General features: G+C 42.5%; 3 protein-coding genes and 1 pseudogene across 3 annotated transcripts; all 4 read left to right on the plus strand.

The window, feature by feature from the left end:
* The first annotated feature begins 301 nt into the window (after positions 1-301).
* On the plus strand, positions 302-1,318 carry LOC108800468 (proteinase-activated receptor 1-like). Its single transcript, XM_018572449.1, has one exon. The coding sequence runs from the start codon at positions 365-367 to the stop codon at positions 1,316-1,318; it is 954 nt and encodes a 317-aa protein (XP_018427951.1). The 5' UTR covers positions 302-364.
* Positions 1,319-9,889: 8,571 nt separating this feature from the next.
* On the plus strand, positions 9,890-10,831 carry LOC108800469 (olfactory receptor 1019-like). The gene has a single exon (XM_018572450.1). It carries the CDS (start codon positions 9,890-9,892, stop codon positions 10,829-10,831), a length of 942 nt encoding a protein of 313 aa, XP_018427952.1.
* A 7,598-nt stretch (positions 10,832-18,429) lies between these two features.
* LOC108800470 lies at positions 18,430-19,371 on the plus strand (annotated as a pseudogene).
* A 7,560-nt stretch (positions 19,372-26,931) lies between these two features.
* LOC108800471 (olfactory receptor 1019-like) lies at positions 26,932-27,870 on the plus strand. Its single transcript, XM_018572452.1, has one exon. It carries the CDS (start codon positions 26,941-26,943, stop codon positions 27,868-27,870), a length of 930 nt encoding a protein of 309 aa, XP_018427954.1. The 5' UTR covers positions 26,932-26,940.
* The last annotated feature ends 125 nt before the right edge of the window (positions 27,871-27,995 follow it).

Here is a 27,995-nt window from a genome sequence, read left to right on the forward strand (position 1 = left end):
ATATGGAACCCACTAAAAAAAAACCCAGACTATGTGATGGCTCCTCAGAGGAAGACTGATGACATCTAGTCACCAAAACAAATTACTGGGAGAGGAGCTCCGGGTTGCGAAGGGGGATTATTAATCTATTTCTTTACTTTTCATGGGCTATTCATTTAGCTTTTTAAACTGAATTCTGTTTTAAACACAATGTAAATGTATCTAGTTCTTTCATTTATGATAAATATTGTATTTTTACTTTACAGATAGGAGGGCAGCACATCTAACTCTGTTGTTTAGTTATACAATCAGACATTGGAGTGTGACCAGGCTGGTCCCATCCATCTACACTGTTGTGTTCCTTGTGGCTCTTCCTCTCAATATCATGGCGATCGTCATGTTCCTGGTGAAGATGAAGGTCAGGAAGCCGGCAGTGGTCTTCATGCTGAACCTCGCCACTGCAGATGTCCTCCTCATTGGTGTCCTGCCTTTTTATATCATCTATCGATTCTCGGGATCTCACTGGCTGTTCGGAGAAGGAATGTGTCGCTTCTTCATGGCCGCATATTACTGTAACATGTACTGCTCCTCCCTGCTCATAACCAGTATCAGCGTGGACCGTTTCCTGGCTGTGGTCTACCCGGTGCGGTCTCTCCCCTGGCGCACAGTAAAGCGAGCCTGGCTGGTGTGTGGCGTCATCTGGGTCATCTCATTGGCCACCACTGTGCCTCTTCTCATAAATGAACAAACCTGGACATTTTCTGCACGAGATATCCCAATATGCCATGATTATCAGCACTTTGGGGGTTATTTCTCATTTATAATTTTTCCCTATTTCTCCTCGGCTTTCTCACTGTTTATTTTCTTACCGTTATTAATTACAACTTTCTGTTACATTGGAATCATCCGCAGTCTCAGCAGATCACAATTTGATGGCACACATAAGAGATCGCGAGCTATCCGCCTATCTGTGGTTGTGCTGTGTGTTTTTGTCCTTTGTTTTGGCCCAGCCAATGTCATCTATCTAATTCACTATAGGAACATAATTAACTATAATGATCTCTCTCTGTATATTGCGTACATGGTCTCTTCCTGTATCAGCAGCATAAACTGTTGTCTGGATCCTCTTATCTATTATTTTGCCTCCTCCCAGTGTCAGAGATACGTCTGCAGCTTGCTGGGCCGTAAGAAAGATTATCGCCCACCAGTAGAACAAAAGAAGATCCGTGTACACAAAGACCAACAACCAGAGAGGACAATAGAGGAGCCCATGAGTTATTTTATCTCCCAGGAACATTCTCCAATAAAATGTATAACCCCTTGTAGAGCGGGGTATTAAACCCCCTTCCTGTCCAGGACATTTTTCAGTATTCTTTTATATTCATTTTTGAAAGCCTTACCAAAACTAATTCTATATCATTTTTTTCTTGGACAGATCGAGCTTTTTTCCTTTGCTGGTATTTAATCACCACTGGGGTTTTTTACTATATAAAGAAAAACATACCGACAATTTGAAAACAAAAACTGCTATTAATCATTTATTGTTACCCAGTTTTTTTGGTAAAATATAAAAGACGGGGTCATGTCGGGTAAATAGACACCAAACATGTCAAACATTAAAAATTGTGTGCACCCGTGAAATCGCAAACAACTACCAGACCCAGAATTGCCCACAGACAACACTTTAAAAGATTTTACTACTCATCAGCGCCCACAATCATCCCGCGTTCAAAGGCTGTTAAATCGCGTTGTTTCCCCGTATCTTCAGAAACAAATCACTTCTACTGTCGTGGTAAACAACCTGCTTCCCTGTTTATAATGGTCTGGCCCTCTAGCAACTTCAGCGCCAAATTATAGCTCATTTGCCTACAAACGTCAGGTGGCCTACAAACGTCATAATAACCTGGCCACTCAGTGTATATGACATCACAATACCTATCCTACCAAAATGGACTTAGTTCAAAGATGGTTGGTGGAAAGAGATATGGAAGTCCTCAGTGTTGAGCTCCTCTTCTGTAAATGTTATCTACCTGCCATGGTAATCCAATGGCTTTAATACTTAATTACTGATCAAGGTCATTGTGGGTCAAGGACAGAGATGTCAAAGTAAACTCTGATATGAAAATACCAAACCCATGCTGTGTAATCTCTACTGACTTGAGATATGGTTAAATGGTAAATACAGTATAGTCTTTACAAAATGTTACCCAGCTGAGGACATTAGCAGTGCTACACATGCCCCCAAAAACACTTAATTGAAGTAGTTAGTGTTTTAAAAAATATTGTAACATTAGAAAAAGTCTTTATATCATTATTAAATATCTTTGCGACGCTTTGTACCAGAATCATCATTTTGGTGTCATTTTAAACAAGACAAATTATAGAATTGGAGGTTTAATTTGTATCTACAGTAATACTAATTCGTTTTAAACAAACTGATCAAATAATAAAACATTTTTTAGTTTTGTTACTTTTTTGTCTATGGATTGCATAAGAAATAAAATAGTTTTGTCCTAAAACCTGATTTATGTATTACTTTGTTATCTTAAAAGGGAACTATGTAAGTTTTTTTTTATCCTTTTTTTTTCCTCATACTACTCTTAAGGGTCACAAGAGGACATATACTAGCGTCCTCCAGTGACCCAAAGCTCAGTATATAGCAGGCAACAGCTTGCAGTATACTGAGACGCCGCGGCCGGGACGGTTCCCGACATTACTGTCGAATCCACCCAGCTGCATTGGTGACCGCTGGCTCTACCTATCTAGAGGCAGAGCCAGCTCTGCAGGGAGATGATCGAGAGGTGAGCGAGCGACGGTATGTGTTCGCTCACTTCCCGATCTATTGAGCCGACGTGTGACAGTTTCATTGTCACACGACGGCTCGAACTATGAGGATGAGTGATTTTCACTGACCTCATAGTTCTCCTTTAAGTAATGAGAATGTTATTGATGAAGAAACAGGCCAACGGTCGAAATGTAAACATTGGTCCATTGGCACAGGTGTCCCTATTGAACGATTTCCTCTGATAATTTGTCCCAGGTATGGCCTGGCTGCAGCATGTTATGGACGTGCAGACACAGTTAGATGTAAGGACGCTGTGCTGAGGGTAGCCTCTCTGCAGTTTTTGGGCTATGAGCACACAACCACACCTCTGTCAGACTGGTACCTACATGTATGAGGACACCTAATTGTTCCCAAGTCTCTGCTATTGCTTATTAGAAAGCTGGGATAGTCTTCTACTATCTTTTGCAGGTTTCTACATTAGATTATGTGATAGATGCTATAAAACATGTGATTTATTATCATTACACAGGATTTATATAGCGCCAACGGTTTGCGCAGCGCATTGACATATATAAATATGTACAGACAGATGTGTATATAAGAATTAGGATACCACGGATGATAAAGCAGTTTAAAAAAAAAAATTGTCAGCAGTAGGACAGTTTCAATTAGCAAACTAGGCCAAAGCGTAGAGATGCACAGCACAGGCAGGTGTTTTCATATAGGACTTGGAGCCTTACCCTACAGATAATACAACATTATAAAACTGGCTAGCAGCAGACAGTTTTAATGAACAAGGCTGGCCTTATCTGAGATAAAAGGGACAGGCTGAAGCTGTACAACAAGATTTAAGATACTGCAGAGGATACAGCAGTGTAAAATGGTCAAGCAACAGGACAGTCTTAATGAACAAGGCAAAGCCCAAATTTACAAGAAACAAAAAAGGACAAGCTGAAGCTGCACAACAAGGTTTAGGATGTTACAGAGGATATGGCAGTGTAAAATTATCGTGCAACGGGACAGTTTTAATGAACAAGGCTAGGCCTAAATTTACTGGAGACAAAAAGGACAATCTGAAACTGTACAAGATTTGAGATACTGCAGAGGATACAGCAGTGTAAAGCTGGCCACAGTTGGACAGTTTAATGAGGGAGAACGGGTCTAACTGGTGTATGCCTAACTTTTGTTTGTATTATGGGATAAAGAATACAGTGAATATGAGTGATATAATGTGAGCTGCACACTCTTTCAGCACTTAGCTTTTAAATTGCTGGGACCCCGAAGAATTGTATTCATTCAAATGTCTTTGGCTTCTGTCCATTTTTCGTTCAATAATTTGTATTGAAGAATTTCAACGTAAAGCCGATCAACCAAGATCAATGGTAAGGTAAAAGCGTGTGGTTCGTTGTATAAGTCAAAAACATAGCAAAAGAAGATCAGTAAAACAGTAAACCAAAGTCATCCACCAAATCCTCAAGAAGGAGAAAACTAAACCATAAAATACGCCAACCAATACTAGTAGCTCACCTTGATGCCCTACAAAACTAGGGCATAGACAGCGAATCTCTAAACACCACCCGGAATAGTGGGGGATAGAGATGAGATAGAAGGCGGAAGTAGAAGGAGATAAAGATAAGAGGATGCAGATAGGGGGAAGAAGGGAAGGAAGGGAAGAAGGAAAAGAAGTATGAAGGTAAAGAGAATAGACGGGAGAAGAGGGCAGAAGGTAAAAGAAGAAAGGGGATGGAAAAGAAGAGGAATCAAGAATCTTTGAGAGAAAGAAAAGAGAGAAGGGACTCTGCTTGGGACAAGGTCAGTAGGGCACCCAAGACAGAATGGTAATAATAGGAAAAAAAGGGGGGGGGTACAAGTCAGATGATCAGGGATTCCCTACAAAAAGAGGACGGTAAGTAGGGTGCAATCCACGGGTCCCAACTTTTCTCAAATTTTGCAAAGAACATAATCTGTTAGACTCTGTATCTGACCTCCTCGAAGGGAACAGTAGGAGTTTGCCATGCACGGGCGATAACCCGTTTAGCCTCCATGAGGATATAAGTGACTAACTGAAATTGTGTAGTGTGTACAATCTTCAGGTTCAATTGCCAGTAAGGCCCCCACTGGGTTTTTTTCGGAAACAATTAACCGTACAGAGCAACTGATGCACCTTACACCAGAGGCGCCTGACCCTAGGAAAATCCTACCATATATGCAGGAAGGAACCCTTCGTCCGGCAACCCCGAAAGCAAAGAGGTGAACATGGGGGAAGTTCATGGGAGGTATGCAGAGGGACCAAAACCCAATATAATAAGAGTTTGGAGTTAGCTTCCACTGCTCTAACATTAGCTGAGCTTTTAGGTGTCGTAAGCCATATTTGAGTTCAAGTATCATCATTAATTGGGGTGCCAAAACCATGTGCCCACTTACAGGTATAGGACGGGGGATCCTTCTGTAAGGGAGTGTATAAAGTTTAGAGATGAGTCCTGGGTCCCGAGCCTCATCATACAGCAATTTCTCAAAGATAGTCATAGAAGTGAGTATGGCCAGAGGCTTCTGTCCATTTTTAACATTTGTCATTGATAGCTACATTATATGATATTTGTGACCTTGTTGCCACATCTCAAGCTTACAAAAATTAATTAGTAAAGAAAATTGTATATTAGTTGTTTTTTTCTTTTATTGGCTCTTTATGTAAAATATAAATCAAGGCGACTGGACTTGCTATAGCAAGTCTAGTCGCCTTGATTTATTTTTTACAGGTATACTATGACCTGGATAATGATGAACATTCACAGACACTTCATTAGCTCTGCCATAATGATAATGATGGTCCTTGGGGAAGAAGATAATTGTCTTTTGATAATTGTGTAGAATATAAAAACAGCTCCACGTACAGAAACATTTAGACGTGTACATTGTACTTGTTAGATGATTTTAATCTCAAACAGGTAGGAGATCGAATCCCCGGATTCCTCATTATAGATAAGTATCAAATATAATTACAAACAACAATCACAACACACAAGGCAAAGCCCATGAGATGGGCGGATATTTCTTCATTTTCCATTCTGGTTTTATGACAGCAAGAAGGCGCAAATCATTTATGTTAGAGGAAAATAATAATGGTGTTATTTTAGCATGTGGATAAAGGTGGTACACCGCGCTAGTAGTAGAACTAACAATAAATACATTCTTAAAGTGGGCAAGCTGCAGTGCTAATAAAGTGATAATAGGTGAATAATGATACGCCGCACTATTTTTTTTTTTAGCAAGTAATTTTTATTGAGGGCATTTTTAACAATATATGCATAAAAGGCAGGATTGATCGCAGAAGTATAACATTCTCAGCGACTAAAAGTTCTGTATGATATAGGTAAGTAAGAATACATTACAATATTCAATAGAGAATACAAAAAATCAAACATACAGTAAACAATAAAATATAACACAGACATAGCACATGTAGTATACTTATTTGCGGGACCGTTACACATCTACCTGGATGATCTGCTCCTTAGGGGTATTTGGGGGCTGATTGTATGCCAAGTAAGTGAACCTGTTAACGAGGGGGGGGCGTTAAAGGAGAACTATGAGGTGAGTGCTTTTCACTCATAGCGGTAAAAAAATGTCCATATAGAAAGTGACAATATCATACACAGTGTTCGTGTAAAAAAATGAAAAAAATCCCCTCATCAAACTAATAAGACCTAGGATGATAATAATTCCTAAAAAAAACAAAAAACTAAATGTGAGCATTATATATAGGAGGATAATAAGTAATCTTTATAAAATCATCTGGTCCAAAAGGATCCTTAAAGCAATTCTTCCAAGATATTAGGCAAATAAATCCAGATCTCTCAATGATTCATATAAATCAGAATGGCGGGCAGTGCAAACAAGAAGATGATGAGCGATCCTCAGATAAACGGAAAGGCTTTTCCTCCAAGATGCCACAGAGGACCATCACCGTACCCAAAAAAGAAAGAACTCCAATAGTGAAGTACATCACATCAAGTTTAAAGGAGAACTATGAGATGAGTGATTTCCACTCGCCTCATAGTTCTAGCCGACCTGTGACAATGAGACTGTCACAGGTCGGCTCAGTAGATTGGGAGGTGAGCGAACACATACCGGCGTTCGCTCACTTCTCGATCCTGTCACGGCGCACTGCCGTGACAGGGGGAGGGGCTGGATTCCCCTCTCCCCGCTCCAATCTTCCAGCGCCGACTGGTGGAACGGATGGGGGAGGGGGCGGGTACAGCTGGCTCTGCCTCTAGATAGGCAGATCCAGCTGTCACTCACACAGCTGGGCGGATCCAGACATAATTGTCAGGATCCGCTTCAGCTGCAGCATCTCAGTATACCTCTAGCTGTAGCTCGCGGTATACTGAGCCTAGGGTGACGGGAGGACGCTAGTTTGTGTCCTCCCGTTACCCTAAGGAGAACTATGGGGAAAAGCCTTGACCCCATAGTTCTCCTTTAATAAGGGATAAAAAGAAACACTTACAAGATGGCCATAGTGTATAAGCATGTAGCAAACAAACAGTCGACCGATTCTTAGGAGTCGGAACTGATGACCTCCACTAGCGCTTCCTGCAGGGGTAACCTCAGTACGTGCCTGAAACTATTCCCTAGTTATTTTAGCATGCCAAAAAACAATAGAGTTGCAAGCTTCTCAGATGAGCTCTTTCCTCTTTCCAGCTTTGATCCTGAATTTCGCAAGAGCAGCAAATTAATGTAATAAACAATGTAGCATTTTGCTCTATGGAAGATATCTTCCTAGACTAAGATGCTCCTTAAAATATTTGTTGGCTTTGGATAATACAGTAATTATTTTATTTTTGTCTTTATTATTCTAGTTCTTGAGAGAGTTATTGGTTGGTCCTTTAAAATGGAACTATAAGGAAAATCAAAATATATATAAATATAGTGTGATCTGTGTAATACTGTGATGTATGTGTATGTGTGTGTATGTATATATAGTTTGAAACCTGTATGTATATACAGTATAGTGTGATACCTTTTGAAGGGAAGCCTTGCAGGCCCCCAAATCCTCCAATAATGAGAACAAAAACACAAAAAAACAACAAAGGGATTGCTTGCCCACAGTCTTCCAATTGACCCTAACCTCTCTTATCCGAAAACCCACTTATTGGCCCCTCCAAGCCTGCCAGCCATGGTTGAGAGGCCATTTAGTACATTATGCTTTAAAAACAGGGTCTAGGTGAATTTGTACATTAATACGCCAGGACGGGGGAGTTCTGAAACCCGAAGGATTGGGCACAAACCAGAATATCTTCCCTTGAATTGATATTTTGCAGAGAACAAAAGACACTCCTAAACAGACTACATTGTAACAGCAATGAAAAACAAGACCAAAGTTTAATACATTCTTTTTTTAATTGCAGTTTGAAGGGAAAAAATTCTTCAGGACCCCACCAAAGATCATAAAGTTAATCCCCTAAGGGCCTGTGATGACATACTATGGACTTGTGTTGATGGCATCAGTTTGAGGTGCTTCTGACATCATTCAGTTGTATTTGACCAGCTTTATCCAGGTTTTGCATTCCTGTAGACTTCTATGGAAATGTCAAGCCTGTTTGAAGCTTACAAAAGCCCATCAACACAGGCCGTAAATGATTCACTCCAATGGTGAATCCCGCTAATTATAAATTCAATTTCCACTAACAAAAGCATCAAATCTACATTTGGAGTCACTTATACTGTTGGTCATCTTCACATCGTTCCGAATAGAGACGATGCCCCCCTTGATTCTCAGCCATGGTGATGACATCTCATTCTATACAAACATTGATTAAATGAAGATATCTAAACCCAAGAACTTAAATGTAATATATTGTAGTTATTCAGTCCTTAGATGTGGTGGCTACATCGGCTTCCTTATTCTCAGGCTGTGTATACTTTGTGCAAGTACAAAAATACCTGTTCACCCTGCCAGAAATCCAGAGTCCTTGTAGCTTTCTGCACCCTGAACAGAAATCCTAAACAATAGTTAAACATATAATAATTGAACCATTAGGGATAGGCACCACACCCCTTAGTAGAAATGTATATAGGAAAAAGAGAAAAACAGGGCTTTTAAAGTGTCCAAACCATTTGAAATGTCCATCAAACATACATGGTTTTGTGGTTTTGTATTAAAAAAAATAGATTTTATTATATTAAAATCAACATGATTTGAAGACTTGGTTACATTCAAAATGTCACTGGTATGATACAATAGTACACTAAAATCAAGCTACCTCCTTTTGGTACCCACACGTGTGTATATACACTGAGTGGCCTGACGTTTGTAGGCAAATGAGCTATAATTTGGCGCTGAAGTAGTAATCCACTGTGGGCCCAGTCTTCAAAAGTGAATGTGCTATTGTATCATACCAATGACATTTTGAATGTAACCAAGTCTTCAAATCATGTTGATTTTAATGTAATAAAATCTATGTATTTTTTTTTATACAAAACTATGTATGTTTGATGGACATTTTGTATGGTTTTGGACACTTTAAAAGCCCCATTTTTCTCTATTTTTCTTATATGCAAATCCTAAACAATGTCATCAGCCTTCCCAGCTATCTTCTGTAACCTTACACACTTCCTGTCCTTGGGTGACAACACTGTTCATCTATTGATACAGAATGGTAAGTGTTCCCTAGGACAGGAAGTATGTTGGCAGAATCACCAGGTGAAAATAAAGGAAAGAAGGCCGAAAAAAAAGAAAACAAATGTAGCCACCACATCTAAGGACGGGTAATCTGCAATATGTTACAAAAGAATACAGAAAGAATATACAAAAAGAAAGGAATACATACCTTCAAGCCAACAGTCTTGAAGTCTAGCTAATGATGTCATGGGTTTCTTTCTCTTCTCCTCCAGTGGTGGCAGTAGGCGGCCCTAAACAGTCCTAAACAGTGCTCAAATGATGACATCCTACCCACATGATGACCTACCACCTGGGGTGATGACTTGGCTTACAGGAAGTGGGTTGAATGACGCTGGCAACACCTAGTGACAGAGAAGTCTTATTGTGGAAATAAAGTGCTGGATTAAGGGTGATTATTGCAGAAAAATCTATTTTTCTAACCATTTCAGAGCAAAAAAAAACACCTCATGAACATCCTCAACAAGACTCAAGTAACTGTGTTCGAGTTTTCTGGTCTGTCTAATAATAAAGCAGTTGCCCCGTTCCTTTTTGTATTGTTTTTCCTGGTTTACATGGTCACCATATGTGGAAACATTGGGATGATGGCCATAGTTCATATCTCTCCCAGCCTCCACACTCCGATGTACTACTTCTTGAGCTATCTCTCCATGGTGGACCTCTTCTACTCTTCAGTCATTGCCCCTAAAATGCTGTCCGACCTTCTTTTAGAGAAGAAATTGATATCATTCCTCGGTTGCGCCCTTCAGTTCTTTTTTTTTGCTGCCCTTGCAAGTTCTGAGGTCTTTGTCCTCTCGGACATGTCATACGACCGATACGTCGCTATCTGCCACCCTCTTCACTACATCTCAATAATGACTAAGAAGAAATGTCTCGGTCTTGTCATCCTCTCGTTCTCAGTTGGTTTCATACAGTCGTCAGCACAGACCAGCAGTCTGTTCAGTCTTGAGTACTGTGAATCCAACCTCATAGACCATTTCTACTGCGACATCCCTCCACTGGTCAGGTTGTCCTGTTCAGAAACCCGCACCTGCAACATCGTCACCCTTTTCTTTGTGTGTTTTTGTAGTCTTAGTTCAATGACAATCATCCTGGTCTCCTACGCCCTCATCATTTCTTCCATCTTACGGATAAACTCAGCGGCTGGCCGGAGGAAAGCGTTTAGCACTTGCTCCTCCCATCTCATGTGTGCTTCCATCTTCTATGTTACAGTTTTCTTCACTTATCTTCATCCATCCTCCAGTACCCTCGGGAAGCAAGACAAAGTGTCTTCTGTATTCTACACAGTGGTAACCCCAATGCTGAATCCTCTTATCTACAGCCTGAGGAACCAAGAGGTGAAAAAGGTCATCATAAGCCTGGTGCAGAAGAGTGCCAATAAAAATATATGACAGTCTGATACCTGTCCAACTTAAATGTACATTGAAAGAAACCTTGATTGAGAGACATATGGAGGCACCCTATTGTAGAAGTTCTGACTTCACTGACTGCATGCTAATTGTGGGTCAGAGATTTAATGTATTGAAGCCAGAGAATTGGAATGAGGTAGGCATCCCAAAAAACTTTCTCTGTACAGGTTCCCTGGAATATAAAATATATAACATGCTTATATGATTGGAAACATCTTGTTGTAGGTAATCCAGTATGTGCACATCTCCTGGCAAATCTTAATCCCCTCCACCCCTTAACAACCCCTGGATCATCCCCCCAGCATCACCTATGTCCACTGTCCATGTCCCTTGCCACCACAGCTTCTAGAAGTGATGTCTGGTGGATCCAGAACTGCAGAAAACCAGTTGCCTCTTCCTGGCATCATTCACCACTGAACCCCTTAGAGAACAACCAATAGGTAGTGTCAACTTCACCCAGGCAGGACCCTTTCCCGTTGAAAAAGAAGATGGAAGACTCAGGACCTGGTGTGTCATGTGAGTACGGATATACCCCACCTTTCTCACATATTCAGTATGACGACATGGTCATCAGTATAGGAGTTATTCTGTATGTATATTGGTGTTGAGTTGTGTTTGATTATGTTATACTGGGTAATCTGTTTATGAAAAGACTGTCAGCACCCCCCCTCGTTAGCTCCCTTTGTACTCTGAAGGAGCTCAGGATAATGACATTCTGGCCAGGCTCATGCTATGGCTGTCTGGAGCTCTTTAGCAGGTGGAACCCTGCTGGGTTGTGCAGACAGCATGTCTAGGGAGGGTAGGGTGGATGTGATGGGATTATATTCTGATCTGATCACTTTGTGTATAAAAGGTTGCACAGTCTCTCAATAAATCAGAGTTTGTTTCACCCTACACTCGGTCTCGACTAGTGACTGGAGAAACTGGGAGCTAAAGATCAGCATACATGACAGCGGCAGACATACTCATCCTGAGTACCGGGGTCCGTCACATTCAGTATCTAATACTCATTTAGTCTAGTGGGATTTAGTAGAGAGGAATACCCTAATATTCCTCCATCCCAGGGCAGCCAGCACTCTTCATTCCTGGAATGTGGGCAGGTCCTTGCCAGCAAGAGGGGCACCAAGATGCCATTTTCTGTAAATGACTTGTAAGCAAACACAGAGGAGCTTCATGGGGGAGCTATGAACCAGGTCCACAGTTGTGAACTTTAATGAAGAGATATGTGTGATGATGGCAGAACATTGGGAGCTGTACAGAGGTTGGGAGATCTGACACTGCACCTCCACCAGGAGGGGGGGGGTAAGTTTTGACTTGCATCCATGTACTAGGTCAACTTCATCTAGCAAAAGTATGGAAAGCTATATAAGGATCAGTACACAGAGAGGGTGATGTGCCCTGCTGTCCTACTAGATGTTTCAGAGTAAACTTTGCATGTTTTTACTAGCAGTAGTTGTCTACCTTCTACCATGTTAGCCATCAGGCAATGCAGAACGTGTGGCGTTTAAGTGATACCTTTTATCAGCTAACTTACATTATTAAAGATTCAATCTTTCGGAACCTTTTGCCTCTTCCTCAGACTTTACACAATTCTCCAAATTGTATATGCCTCAATGCAAGCCTATAAGCCAGATCAAAATAATTATATAAAAATATGACAAGGTGACTAATTTTGAATAATTTAATACATTTTTTATTTCATAATTTGATAATGTATTGTCCTAGATACTTGGTGACCAACCTGGGGGCCAAGAGCCACATGCAGCTGTACTTGTACATCCCTTGGACCCCAGCAGCCTGAAGTGGGAGCAATTGTAAAGGGATAATGTCAGTGATCTCTCAGGTAACAGGTCTCCAGTCTTTTATTGTCTTCTGCAGCATATCTTCAGCCTCCAACCAAACCTCTAGCACGTCCTCAGTCTCTGAGTAATATTTTCTGTAGTATGCCTGATGGTTCTCTCTACAATTATATATACAGACGATTATCTGTGGCCCAGAGCCAGAGATGAGGCTACCGAGACCTTGTAAGTTGGCCAACCCCTAACCTTCAAGATGAAACTACAAATCAGACATACCATCAAGAAATAAAAGCACATCTAGTGTACAAAGGTCACATAAAAATATATAAATCTTAAAAATTATAACTGAGTCATTTTTGTATTGTTCATATTATTTTATGTTGATATTGAATTATGGCTGAAATCAATATTGTCCTGCAAATTTCAGCTGACCCATCCTTGTTTTTGTCATAACTCTATGATGACTTCAGATGTTGTGGCTAAGGAGACTGGAATTTTAGGGACACACACCTGCTATTTTGGTGAAAACAAAATGGTGCCATTAGTAGCCTAGACTGATACAAATGATCAGCCCAGTAAGGTCAAGATCAACCTGATAGTTCAGGTGTTATTCTAGGTTTGAGTATAAAAAAGATGACAGGTCTTCTTTACCAGCCTACGTGACAAGATGATTTGAAGCTTCCTGGAGGCATGAAGGAACCTGGCCCTTTTGGGTGCTATTGGTGGAAAAGCTCTTCCTGGCAAACCCTAGCTTATGAAAGGTCACAAAGTTTGCCGAATGTGAAGACTGGTGTCTGCCTTTGACATGAGACAGTTGTCTGAGTTGTTGGGTGTGAAGGATAAAAGTTAGAGCATGTCAATGTCCAGGTGGGGTTCAGAGCCTGAGATAACATGCACTGGGATCAGCAGCACCACCACAATTCAACCCAATGAGGTTGGGTGGCCCTTTGTGAGATGATTAGGTGCATTCTGGTGTCCACCTAGAGACCAGGTCATGAGCGGTGAGGGGTGGAGAATGGAGAGCACCTCTGGTTGAGCGTTTCTCATGTTTTGGAATCAAATGTGAAATCTGTGTCCCGTTTCATCATTAGCTGTGGAAAATGTTCCCAACATGTGAAGAGACCTTCTGCTCTGGTGGAAAAAATGACTCAGAACCCTCAGGACTTTGTTGAGAGCCATAATAAAGTGCAGAAAAAAAACCTCTCCTGCTTCACAGACCCCCCCCCCCCCAATGTTCCATGGGTACCGCGGTGCTCAGCTTGACTCTTTGTCGGACCCAATCAGCAAAATAAAGGGAAAAGAGCTGACACTCGTTGGTATCCTCTTCATGGCGCCTCTTCATGGCGCCTCAAAAAAAGACAGACCCAGAGAGACTGAACGGAGGGGCTGCATGACTGGAGGGAGGAATAGTCCTGGGAGAAGGGTGCAGTTAAAAATAAAATGGGAATTAACTTACCTGATTGGACGTTGGGGTCAGGTGTCCGGAAGGAGCCGCATGGGTTGAAACTGCAAGGGCTAAGGGGCGTTCTTTCTGGAAAATCGACGGAGGAAGCAGGTTGCCCCACCCACCCTCTCTCCCTGCATTTTGTGGTTTCTGATGGCTGCAAGGTTCTTTTTATGTCACGGCAGCTTGGCAGGTTAGGGGTTTTTTTGGGGGGTCTGAAAATCCCCATAAAATGAGGGGCCATCAGCCGGAATGGGTGCTTCCCCCTGTTGGTGTCAGTATCTGTTGGGGGGGTTTGGCCCCTTGGAACTTGGGAGCAGTAACTGTACTTGAGCTGTTCGTGGTGCTGCTGGGTTCACGGGAGGAGTTTTTAGGAGAGGCCTTATTTGGGCTTTTGGGCACCCAAAGGCCCCTTCTCAGATCATACAGTCTATTTATTTGTATATTATTTTGTTTATTACTTTGTTTATTGTTAAAGTTGGTTTGTTTAATAAAAGGGCTGCTGTGGCCATTGAAATCCATGTTGCGCAGTCTGTGTGTTTATTGGGGTTTTAACAGAGGGACAAAATCGACGAATCCATCAGTCAAGCAACTGCAAAGACTTCTGACATGTTTCAGTCCAACAAGGGACCTTAATCATAACAATAAAATCACAGGTACAGGTGACACAGGTAAAACATTCAGGATGTCAACACAACGCAAGTCATCACATATGGACATAACTATAGACACGTATATCCCTGCAGTAAAAACAGAACAGATATACCGCATGCCAACGCAGAAATCTACAAAACAATAAAAGTAATGTCAAATCAGGGAAAAATGATTTCAAATACAGATTCACATGCTAGCCGCGATTGAGACCTTGGCGGATCCGGGTGTTTAATTAAAAAATCCACCATGTTTCCCTCTCCAACAATTTACGATGCGGACTGCCACCTCCGTCATGTTTTACAATTATTTCTTTGCCATGGAACTCAAATGAGGACATGCTGCCCTCATGTACATCTCTAAAGTGCTTTGTGTTATCCTAACACAGTGAGTTCAGAGCTACAGCAGCCTCTGACTTGGAGTCAGTGGCTTGAGCTCCGTGGATGGTTTGCACCAATGGCAATGTGCCATTGGTCCAAGCTGTCCACTCAAAAATAAAATTCAGACAGCATCCATCTAGATGCATCAGTGACAAGCAAAAAAGGGACAGGAAGGCACCTCCCTCTCTCCTATCTTCCTCCTCCCTCCTACACACATAGCTCGGTGACCGGGTCTGTGGCAGGGCAGGGGTGGAGCAGGCCTCACCTGCCAGGAACTTCACTGCACGTTCCTGAGTAACACACTTCCAGTCCTAAGGTAACAACGCTCCCTCACTGCACTGTATTGATTGAGCATCAGCATGCTAACCCTAGCATGTGACTTCACACCTACTACCCCCTGCCGCTCTTCTCCTCCCTATAACGTTGGGGGGGTGGGTTCTGTAGTTCTCAGAGAGAACTGGTAACAATGTAACTGATAAGAGTACAGCACAGGAAGAGAGCACACCATGTTATGAGCTCACTGGATTTCTATCAGGTTCAACAGGTATTTTTTGCACTCATTAAACAGATAGGGTGAACAAAAACGCTTCCGATGAAATATCATCGACAATAAGATGTCAAAAAAGACAAAAACGCAGTATTGCAGTGTGCAATGATACCTTTCTTATTGGACTAACAAAATATATACAAGACAAGCTTTCGAGAGTGAACCTCTCTTCTTTAGGTCAGAAGCAAACCAGATCAAAACAAATGTCCAATATAGAGTCCTAGTGATGGTGTCCAATCTATCCTAGTGGTCAGTATTATATGGCAATCTCCTCGCTCTTCATCTTCATCTTGTGATATGAAACGTCTGAAATGTGCACTCACCAGCTGTTTGTGGTCACCTTTTGACGGGCTGACCAAAGATAACTTGATTACTCCTCTCTTTCATCCGTGGTGTATCCGTCCAGGTTGCCGCTTACGAATTGTCCCAAATCGCCTCTATCAGATCCTCTATGATCCTATGTAGCGATATATCCTTTGTGCGGCTTCCTGCTTTCCTCTTGTTGAAATTGGTCACCAATAGCTCAGGAGTCAGGGAGATAGAAAAGTGCTCTCCACTTTGAAGGCTTTGTTTTTAGCGCAGTGTCATTGGTTCGCGATATTGGGAACAGTGTTTGCACTATTTTTTTCAGCGCAGCAGCTTATTATATATGCACATAGCGCAGTGGTTTTATTATTATAACAGGAGTAAAGGTTGCCCACAAAATGTATTAAAGCAGAACCAGACCCACCAATTTAATGGTCTTCCAAAACCGTCCCTTTTATGGCATGCCAACTGTCAAGGTTGTCAGTGCACTTATTTCAGCTCTCAACCCGAACTTTCAAGCCCTCAAATGGCCGGTGTCATAGTTGATCACGTGTGCAGCATAATGGCAACTGCAATCCAGATAGAGACCAAAGATGGTGCCTTCCATGGCTGTAAGGGTTAGGGGGTTGCACCGATCTGACCTAAGGACCTACCATTGACACCAACAGATCCAAATGTATCTATTGAAAACTTTGGTTCTTGGTTTAGATACGCTTTATACTAACACGCTCTTTAATCTCATTGTATAGACGGATGATCTGAGGAGGACTCATCTTGGGCTGGAAGAGCATGTGCACTTAAGATGACTTTCCTTCCCAGAACTCTTTATTTCTTCTGAGTTCCCCCAATTCCTGTGCTGAGGACTGACTTCATCACACACCAGACATCTCACTTTTTTTGGTGTAGATATGTGTCAGCTTCTGAAGGTTCTTCAAGACAGCCATGCATTTCAAGGTACAGACTGCACAAGCCATGGCCCTAAATGGGCATTACATACACTGGAACAGCAAACTGTGAGCACCCTACACCAATAAGCTTATTTAGAAATGGTGGACGAATGGTTATTAAGCAAACATGATTTATTCGATTGTTGTACTCATATTGCTATGCTCACCATTTGCTTTACCATATAGTGCCCCACCTCAGTCCTCATTAGCTAAAATCGTAATGTTACTGGAAGGTTGTAAATATCTTGTGTTCCACATTTTATCACCAACCAGGTTCTTAGGAGAGAGAAAACCACAAATCCAGCAACTTGGATGTTCCTGTTTGTGCAAACAATATATAAGCTGCAGTCCAGTGAACTTTTATAACTGCATCTGGGGGACATTATATCATGTGGCCACCCTCCCCTAAGCAGGGGTGACTATTTAAATTTAGAAGCTGTCACGCTGGAGTCAGTCTGATTCTGATTTCATAGTTCAGCTTTCTGATGGTTCCCCTAAGATCTGGCAATTGTTCACTTCTGCCTGCTGTTGGGGAGCGACCCTGGCTATAGTGTGGAAGGCTGCACCAATCAGTTAGAAATGTATTTACCTCCTCAGCCAACCATAAGGAGTTTTGTTACCAGTGGTGCAAGCTATGAGAGGGTATAAATATTCCGGTGAGACCTTGTGAAGTCAGTCTTTCCTTTGGGCTACTGCCTGGTGGAGGGATGCCGTGGATTGTCGGATCCACCTAAACTTTCTGCCTGGGGAAGATTACTATGTGCTTGGACTGAGGCCTAGTATGTGAATCATGGAGATGGAAAGGCGATGGAGAAACTTCAGCCTGAATAAAGAGCCTGAGAAGCCTCGTCCTTTACTGAAGTTGATGTTTCTCCCCAATGAACTGGCAGCTACAACATCCAGTATCTGAAAGTCAGGAGATAAATTCACAAACTGCCAGGTTGGCTTAAAGGTCCTTTATCTGTGGCGGCTGTAAGTACTTTGTTCTCTATATTTAGAGTCTGCAAAATCATGGTGGTCCTGTGCCCTGACCCTATTTCCCAAAGTTGTTCAATAAAGTTTCAGCAAGCAAAAGATCACTAGCGTGGAATTCAGTTTATAAGTCGCCACTGGTGGGTCAGTAACTTCTTTGAGGCAGGCTAGGGGGGGCCTAGTTCAATCAGTGGCTCCTCAGGGTCTGAGCACTACAATAATATAACCTAGTATGCCGAGTAGAAAGAGAGCACATCTGGCAAAGAATTACAAACTGACCACCCATAGACTGAAGGGACCTTATATGCTGGCACTGTAATGGGTTCTCTTCACGCCTTAGTGGGCATCCATTTTGTCACTTACATGGGTTGACCGGGTAAAGCTCTCATTAGACCATTATTTTATTGACTTCAAATATACTTACATGTATTAACCAGATGAGATGGTCTGTAAGACAAACATATCCAGATTGTGTATCCCGTCCATAGAGCACAACTAATATGTTTATTTCAATTGTCACAGAGCGAAAAGCCCATGAACAACGTCAACAAGACTCAAGTGACCGTGTTTCAACTTTCTGGTCTTACTGATGACAGAGACTTTGCCCCATTCCTCTTCGTGTTCTTTATACTTGTTTACATGATGACCATATGCGGGAACCTTGGAATAGTTGCACTTGTTCAAATCTCTCCCAGCCTCCACACTCCGATGTACTACTTCTTGAGCTATCTCTCCATGGTGGACGTCTTCTACTCTTCAGTTGTTACTCCCAAAATGTTATCAGATCTCCTGTCTGACAAGAAATTAATCTCATTCCTTGGTTGTGCCCTTCAGTTCTACTTCTTTGTTGCTCTGGCGAGTGTGGAGGTCTTTGTCCTTTCGATCATGGCGTATGACCGATATGTTGCTATCTGCCACCCTCTGCACTATGTCCTAATAATAACCATGAAGAAATGTCTTGGTCTTGTCCTTCTTACTTTTTCTTTTGGCTTTATGCATTCATCAGCACAGACTGGTTGCCTCTTCAGTCTTGAATACTGTTGATCAAACATTGTAGACTATTTCTACTGTGATATCTCTCCAGTGGTCAGGTTGTCCTGTTCTGATACCGGCACCTGCAACAGCATCACCCTTTTCTTTGTGTGTTTCTGTAGCTTTAGTTCAATGTTTACCATCCTGACCTCCTACGCCCTCATCATTTCTTCTATCTTACGGATAAGCTCAGCAGCTGGCCGGAGAAAAGCATTTAGCACTTGCTCCTCACATCTCACATGTGCTACCATCTTCTATGTATCAGTTTTCCTCACTTACCTTCATCCATCCTCCAGTACCCTCACGATACAAGACAAGGTGGCTTCTGTCTTTTACACGGTGGTGACCCCAATGCTGAATCCTCTGATCTACAGCCTGAGGAACCAAGAGGTGAAAAAGGTCATCATAAGTCTGGTGCAGAAGAGTCCCAATAAACATACATGACTGCTTGATACTTAACCATCTTATATGTACCTAGTTGAAGATGTGGTCAACTGATTTATTGTAGGTGATCCTGCAATGTGCACATTCAAGCTCATCTTCAACAAAAGCTTAATCCTGAAATCCCTAGCTCCCGCTGGGCCATCAATGTTGGCTCATCTGTTTGCTGCAATATACCCCTGAACCACTTTTCATGTTATTCTCAACTAACACACTACTGGAAGAGTGAGACACGCTCTTCCACTCTTCCATTTTCTTTCCAACATATTGTCAGGGTTCCACCCTGACTTTACTGGTTTGCAGCATTCTGGCTTGGCTGTCATTTTACTCACCTGTGATTCCTCCTTTGCCTGAGCAGACTCTGGAACATTGCTCACGACTCCCAGGCTCCCTCTTATGGCCAGATAGGAAAACATCATCTGAGAGAGCCAGATGGGAGTTTCCTGTCTCTGAGTGATGATGTCACCCCACTCACTACACCACTCAGTCCAGTCTGGCCTTGCCCTTGCATGGTCTTACCTGCTATTGCATTCCTGCTGCACTGAGTATCCTGATTCTGTGTATGACCCAATCCTGGCTGACGTTCTCCTCTGGCTCCTGCTCCTGGCTTGTTCCTGACAACGCTGATTTCCTGGCTCCTACTACTGGCTTGTTCCTGACGACGCTGATCTCTGTGTTCCTGACCTGGCTTGGACGACTACCCACTCCGACTCCTGACTCTGGCTTGTTCCAGTTTATGATTCTGCTTGCTCCTGTGGACACTGTTCTTAATAAATATTTTAACTAGCACCTTATACTTGTCTGGTTTTGATTGTGCTCTGGCACAGATGATATTTGTGATCGCTTACTACAAGGTTACCTAAAAGTCCAAAACAGCATCTTAAATTAGACTTGGAGGGAAACCCAATTTCAGACTCTGTATAGAGCCTAATGTGCATCTGATTTTTTTTCCCCACAAAATTGGGTCTCCTGATCCTTATCTTAAACATTGTCCCAATTGCACACTGGTCAATGTATTTTATTGTAGGTAATCCTGCAATTGCACATTCAAGCTCATCTCCTATATACTTGACTCCTGGTTTATGGGATTGCTGCTATGTCTCACAGTATTGGGAGGATGTGGTCATTGTTATAAATTATGTTCAATAACTTACTTTACCCAAGGTCACTTGGACTTGTTAAGTAAGCTATTGGTCACCCCCACAACATCTCAACACATCAGCAACCAACTAGATATGCACTAGCCTTCTTTTAGAAGGAGAGAAATAAGGGCTTGGTGGACGCCCATGCTAAAACATCTCATATCTACCATCCAAACTCCAATGTGGAGGCAACAAACGTTTTAATATGTTTTTCCAAATTGGCAACCATTGATATTACAAATATTCCATGACCCAGAAATTATGTATAGTATAGTTATAGTTAGAATAGTTCAAACTTTTTATATCAATGTGGTAAATGGAGAGAACTCTGGGTGGTACAATGAGAGTCTATGACTACCTACCACACTTAAATAGAAGCCTGAGGACTAAGCTGCAGAGATACTATGTTATTGTATATGTACAAGTTATTTCTTGTATTGTACTGTTTTCTATCAGTGGTGACAAAGTCTGTACTGGGGGGTATTACTGACAAGCAAGAGGAACCTCCGCTCTACACCCCCCCTCTGCGCGGTTCCCTCTCCCTCCCATGGCCCCATTCATCAGCCACTGGCTAGATTCCACAGTCAGCAGCTGAACGTAAACAGCAGGCAGTGGACGGGAGCATTAGTCAGCCTGCTATTGGCTATTACATATTGCAATATTACATATAGCACTGCCTGCTGTCAACTAGACGGGGAGCAGACCTGAGAAAGTTCTCTCTATCGGAGCCCAGGGGAGAAGAGGCTTCTGTTACCGGTCTAGCAGCTAAGCAGGAGTGAGGATCAGGTGAGTATATCTTTGCTATTTTAGACCCTAGACCACAACGAGAACTTCACCATTGCAGAGCGTGGTTAGCTCCACTGCAAGGGTCAATTTTTATTACGCTTGGAGCTGTTCGTTAAGGGCCATCCTGTTTAGTATAATTTACAATTTAGCTTATTGGTAAGACGTTACTGAAAGTTCTCATGGATTAAACGGAAGCTCCAAACATACGTGAAATATTTATTTGAGGTGGCCTGTGGTTGATGGAATGTCTTTCTGGCTTCTTATGTCACTTGGAAGCCTTAGTTTGTGTCTCTGCCACTCCCACAAGGCCATAGTAAGAGTGTATAGCTCCTTTTCTATCTTTCTCTCTCTAGAGTTCAGTGCTGGCATTGCATTCTAAGCACCTAAAAAAATGTTATTTACACTTTGCCAAAAGTATTGGGCCCCTCCCCCTCCAAATCATTGGATTCAGGTGTTCCGTGACATTTCCTGGCTACTAAATATTCCGCGGTCATCTGTTAGCGGTATTATACCAAAGTGGAAGCAACTGGGAACAACAGCAACTCAGCCACGAAGTGGTAGGCCACGTAACATGACAGAGCAGGGTCAGCGCATGCTGAAGCGCTGACTCTGTCGCCAACTGTCTGCAGAGTCAATAGCTACAGACCTCCAAACTCCGTGTGGCCTTCAGATTGGCACAACAACAGTGCGTAGAGAGCTTCATGGAATGGGTGTCCATGGCCGAGCAGCTGCTTCCAAGCCTTACATCACCAAGTGCAATGCAAAGCGTGGGATGCCGTGGTGTAAAGCACGCCGCCACTGGACTCTAGAGATGTAGAGACGTGTTCTCTGGAGTGACCAATCACGCTTCTCTGTCTGGCAATCCGATGGACGTGTTTGGGTTTGGCAGTTGCCAGGAGAACGGTACTTGCCTGACTGCATTGTGCCAAGTGTAAAGTTTGGTGGAGGGGGGATTATGGTGTGGGGTTGTTTTTCAGGGGTTGGGCTTGGCCCCTTAGTTCCAGTGAAGGGAACTCTTAAGACATCAGCACACCAAGACATTTTGGACAATTTCATGCTCCCAACTTTGTGGGAGGAGTTTGGGGACGGCCCCTTCCTGTTCCCACATGACTGCGTACCAGTGCACAAAGCAAGGTCCATAAAGACATGGATGGGGGAGTTTGGGGTGGAGGAACTTGACTGGCCGCACAGAGTCCTGACCTCAACCCCATAGAACATCTTTGGGATGATTTAGAGCGGAGACTGCGAGCCCCTCCCCCAACATCAGTAACTGACTTCACAAATGGTCCAACATTCCCATAGACACACTCCTAAACCGTGTGGACGTCTTCCCAGAAGAGTTGAAGCTGTTATAGCGGCAAAGGGCGGAGCCAACCCAATACTGAACCCTACGGACTAAGACTGGGATGCCATTAAAGTTCATGTGCGTGTAAAGGCGTCCCAATACTTTTGGCAATGTAGTGTATGTACCTGAATATAATAAACATATGAAAGGAAATCTATACTAAAACATCGTGCGTTGTAATTAATCTGAGCTTTGTTTTGTATTTATTTATCTAAATTCCTACCCTTAAAGGATACAATTGTATGGCTTACCCATATTATGACTAATTGGTTTAACTCATTTTTAATCCCCTCTGGTATAGATGAAAATGATTCCCCCAAGTAATATTTATTATAAAAACAGGTCCTTGAAGAGACTCTATGACTTGAAGATCATTTTATATATCAGACAGGTAAGAGAGAGCAAACTCCGTCCCTGTATCAGCTCATCTGCCAACAAGAAACCCAACAAAAAAATCCCAGCATGTTCTTGGAATATAAATGGCTTTTTACAGGTATACAAAGAAAACATTTCAATAAAACAAAGTAAACGTACTACTTCTAAGATGCAAACCTTCACATTGTGTTTTACTATGTTTCTATTATTTTATATTAAGGTTCTGTGTTTTCTTTTTTTGGAAGCTGATCAATTACTTTTTTCATGCTTTTCTCCTTCTCATGTTTCTCTGTTTTATCCCATTCAAGCAAGATTGATGAAGGCTTATAAAAGGGTTGAGTCCATCTTCAAGTAATATTTGCTTACTGTTGGAGTCTTGCTGGTCAGTATGCCCCTGGCTTCCTGAGCTTTAGATTTTTCAACAGGAAGATCTCCCCAGATTGTTCTTGTCCCCTTGAAAGTGTTTCAGCATCTTGTGGTATATTCTCTATAATGATAAACCGACACTAAACTCAGGAGTGAAATCTTTAAAATGCATTCAAGTCCCTTAACTATTAACAACATTGTATCTTATTTGTGTATCACTCGGCTGTAGATCCTCCAATCATCTCTGACACTGTCCTTCCTTCTGGAGGGGGGGCTACGTCTGTTCCCCATGATCCCTGTGTGTGTTGTAAAGTAGTCACCGCTCCAAGCTCGCTCCCGGGATGGACTAGAATCTCAATACAATTGATACACTAAACGTGAGATTGTAGTCCATCCCTGGAGCGAGCTTGGAGCGGTGACTACTTTACAACACACAGACAGGGACCATGGGGAACACAAGTAGCACCCCCTCTAGAAGTTAAGATTTAAGTCCTGAGTTCAGTGTCAGAACATCCAACAGGTATTTCAGGGACCCCTCATAATGGGAGCAGAAGGTGTGCAGATCAGCGAACTCCGTGCAAAGATCTCACCAACAGAGTCCCTAGGACACATAAAAAGTTGTCAAGCAGATTAACACCCCAGCTTCTACCAAACATGGATTAAATTGCTATTAAAGTCAAAAGGTTATTATTTCAATTGCCAATGTAATCACTTACAATGGATGCTGCTCTTTAATGCTTAAAGTTTTAGATTCCTGCAGAATCAACTGGTTCCCTGAGCACTGTTCCTGGTATCCTGTTCTAAGGTGGCCCCTTTTGCTTGCAGGGTCATGTGGAGCCACCCTTGTGTGTGCTAGTAAGCGGTGCGTGTCTCCACAAACAAACAGAACAGTAGAAAGGCATCATGGCACACTCACAAACTAGCATGTAAAACAACTTGTCTCACCACTAAGGACAATGACAGAGGTTTGGATACACGTCTAAACAGACACAGCAAGGCAAGACATTCTCTTCTCCCTTGCTCCCCAATACTCCCTCCTCCCTTCTCTAAGCTAGTAGATAGACAACTGTAATCTTGTAATGGACAGGACGTTCAGGGAAGCTGAGCTGAGACACTTGGGGCCAGTCATTGGAAACATGATGAATGTGTTTGGACAAAGCTATAAATAAATATTTTGCTGGGCAATTTAAATTTGTTTGGTCTAGATTCATTATTGGGAATCTAGACCAAATTTGAGAGTTTAATACTAATTTAAAGTCAGCTCCCCATGACGTTAGTGTGACACCATGCCACCAAACATGGCCAGATGTAAAGTCTGACCCAACAGAGCATGGCCTGCTATAAACTCAACCCATAGAAAGCTATGACTAGGGTATATATGTATCAGCAAATCAGAAAACAGGATCCAAATTTTTCCAAATTAGAAGCAGCTGGTAACCAAATCAGCCAAGGATGTCTTCTGCTCTTCTACATTATCTCATCTGAAACTTCTCTTTAATGACCTTCACAGAAGGATGGACATGACCTCACTGCAAGACAAATAAGAGTGAAGATATGGAAGATATGATTAGATTGGATATGAAGATATATAGAGATATAAATAGCTGCTGAGAGCCAGTAAGTCCTTGGTTCTCAACTGGTGGGTCGTGACCCAAAAGTGGGTCGCGACCCCTTGTTCAGTGGGTCGCCGCATGCCATCCACTTTTCTAGGTGAGAGGTTCCTCAGCCTCCCCCTAGCTCATCAGCTCGTCAGTTCGAACGCCAAGCAGCCACTCAAAATATGCTGCCTGGTGCTGAGTGCCAGCTTGAGGTGGGGCAATGGCCGCAAGGGAGCTCCATTCATACGTGCATTACTTACAGCTTCCTTACAAGTACTGTAGAGGTGCCTGGACCATCACAATCTGGCTCCGGAAACACTACAGGGCACACAAGGGAGCTGTACCAGCAATTCACATATGGATGGAGCTCTGTCACAGCACAGAATCCCACAATGGACCCCAGGCTGAGGATCCACTCTAGTTTACCTAAGGTAGGGAGACTGGGTGGATCTTAAACTTTTTTTTTTTTTTTATGAATTTTTTTAGGAGTATGTGCTTGTGTGAGAATGCCTGAAGTGTGTGAAATTGTGTCTGTGCGTGTCTGTCAGTGTTTTTGAGGGCCCGTTCACACTAGTACAGTGCGTTAATCGTACAGTCCCGTGCGACTAACGCACTGTACCACGCAAAATTGCACCTACTGTGAATTCTGGTGTGGGAGGTGTGTTGCATTGCCATTCATTTGCATGGCACCTCAAACGCATCTCCCATCCACAGTTCGATCGCCCGCACCAGAACGCGTGGTACCGCAATGCCGTGTGTTCCAGTGCAGTGCGACTTTGGTTACAGCTTAATGACCAAGGACAAATGTGGGTCCTGAGATGACACAGGTTGAGAAACACCGCAGTAAGTAGTAATTGAGTCTTTGTGTTTTTATTCTGGTGCTTCATTTTGGATATGGTTTTAAGTAGATCCGGGACCTACAGAGCCTGATCAATTTTAGCATTACCTGTGACTGTGGAATGATACAGATGTGTGGTATTCAGTGTTTGGCAAAACAAATGGCAAACGCACTCATCAATTTGTTACCAGCTTTACAGCAAGGTGCACATGGAAGGGCTTTGCACAGTAACAGCAAAAAGTTTCCCAGCACACTCACCAGTCAGCATGCAAAAAAACTTGTCTCACCGCTAAGGTTAATAACAGAGGTTTTAGCTACACGTCTTCTGCAGAAAATGTGAAAGCCGCACAGCTGCGCCAAGGCACCTCTATATAGTGCGGTCCTAAAGCTAAACTATGAGAGTCTCCATCTTGGAGCACATGGGGGCAGAAGATAAAATTGGGTGCAGGTTTGTCAGGAGGAAGCCCAACATCCCTTAAAGGCACAGGGATGCACAAAGGACCCAGCACATCACAACAGCAGCTGAGACCACCCCCCATGTGTCACTGCACCAAATCAGTCAAGCAAAACAAATGTCAAACGCACTCATTAATTTGTTACCAGCTTTACAGCAAGGTGCACATGGAAGGGCTTTACACAGTAACAGCAAAATGTTTCCCAGCACACTCGCCAGCCAGCATGCAAAAAAACTTGTCTCACCGCTAAGGTTAAAAACAGAGGTTTAGATACACGTCTTCTGCAGAAAATGTATTCAGTGTTTGAACTCATTGTATGTGATTGTTTCTATATGAAAAGTTTTACAAACATACTGGAAACACTTTGTGAACAGTTGACAATATTTCCATTGTTGCAGAGAAAAGATAACAAACGTTTCAAGATTTGAATGCTACATCTATCCACCATCTGTGATTGGAAGAAGATTGTGTTACATCCCAGTGGTCCGTGCATCTACAGCCAACTTTAAACTCGCCAATGATGCCAATGGAGGGATAGACACCAGTTGGTCCTAATCATAGTGAAAAGTTCTGCATCCCAATTATTTCCATCTGGAAACATCCATGCTTTTCACCGTAGGCAAAACCATTAGCCAACCATTAAGCAACAGAAGGACAGAAGGACCCAATGAGACACCTAAACAAAACGCAAGTGACCATGTTTGTCTTCTCTGGACTAACAGACAATGAACAGCTTGCCCCATTCCTCTTTACTTTCTTCTTGAGTGTTTACCTCGTCTGTGTGGTGTTCAACTTTGGCATGATGTTCATAATCCTTAAAGCCTCCAACCTCCAGACTCCGATGTACTACTTCCTTAGTTATCTCTCTTTGGTGGACCTTTTCTACTCCTCAGTTATAACTCCTAAAATGTTGGCTGACCTTATGTCCAAGATAAAGTTCATCTCGTTTTACAACTGTGCAGTCCAGTTCTTTTTCTTTGATGCTCTGGTCGTTACTGAATCATTTTTACTCTCATCCATGTCCTATGACCGATATGTTGCTATCTGCCGCCCTCTACTTTACGTTTCAGTTATGACCAGCAAAAAGTGCTTGAGTCTTGTTTTCCTTTGTTTTTCTATTGGATTCCTTCAGTCCGTAGTACAAACCAGCTGTGTGTTTAGTCTTGAGTTCTGTGGTCCAAACTTCATAGACCATTTCTACTGCGACGTACCGCCACTGCTTATCCTGGCCTGCTCCAGCACTCTGTGGTGCAATTCAATCACTATCTTCTTTGTCATTGCTTGTGGTATAGGCTCATTGATGACTATCTTGGTCTCATACACTTTTATAGTTACTTCTATCATACAGATAAAGTCCAGCAAGGGAAGACAGAAGGCATTTGGTACTTGTTCCTCACATCTCATGTGCATTTCTATCTTCTATGGGACTGTTTTTTTCATTTACCTACGCCCTCCAAACAGTGCCTTTGAGAACCAAGACAAGTCGGCTTCTGTGTTTTACACAGTAATGATACCAATGCTGAACCCTCTTATATATAGCCTGAGAAACCAAGAGGTAAAAAGGGCTATCAAGAAAGCACTTCACATATGTCCCTGATATGGAGAGAATTCCACGGAATTGTGGTTGTAAGCAGGGCTGGATTTACTCTCTCTCTGCTGCCCTAAGGCCAGGTTCCTCAATGCGCCTCCCTACCCTCCAACCCCCACCCCATGGAGAATAGC

Source organism: Nanorana parkeri, unplaced genomic scaffold (assembly GCF_000935625.1).
Source record: "Nanorana parkeri isolate BGI_ZX_2015 unplaced genomic scaffold, ASM93562v1 scaffold2038, whole genome shotgun sequence".
Lineage (NCBI taxonomy): Eukaryota > Metazoa > Chordata > Amphibia > Anura > Dicroglossidae > Nanorana > Nanorana parkeri.

What these genes read in the sequence shown, in the direction of transcription:
- LOC108800468 (XM_018572449.1), top strand. Translation starts at nt 365, where the DNA reads ATGGCGATCGTCATGTTCCTGGTGAAGATGAAGGTCAGGAAGCCGGCA.
- LOC108800469 (XM_018572450.1), top strand. Translation starts at nt 9,890, where the DNA reads ATGAACATCCTCAACAAGACTCAAGTAACTGTGTTCGAGTTTTCTGGT.
- LOC108800471 (XM_018572452.1), top strand. Translation starts at nt 26,941, where the DNA reads ATGAGACACCTAAACAAAACGCAAGTGACCATGTTTGTCTTCTCTGGA.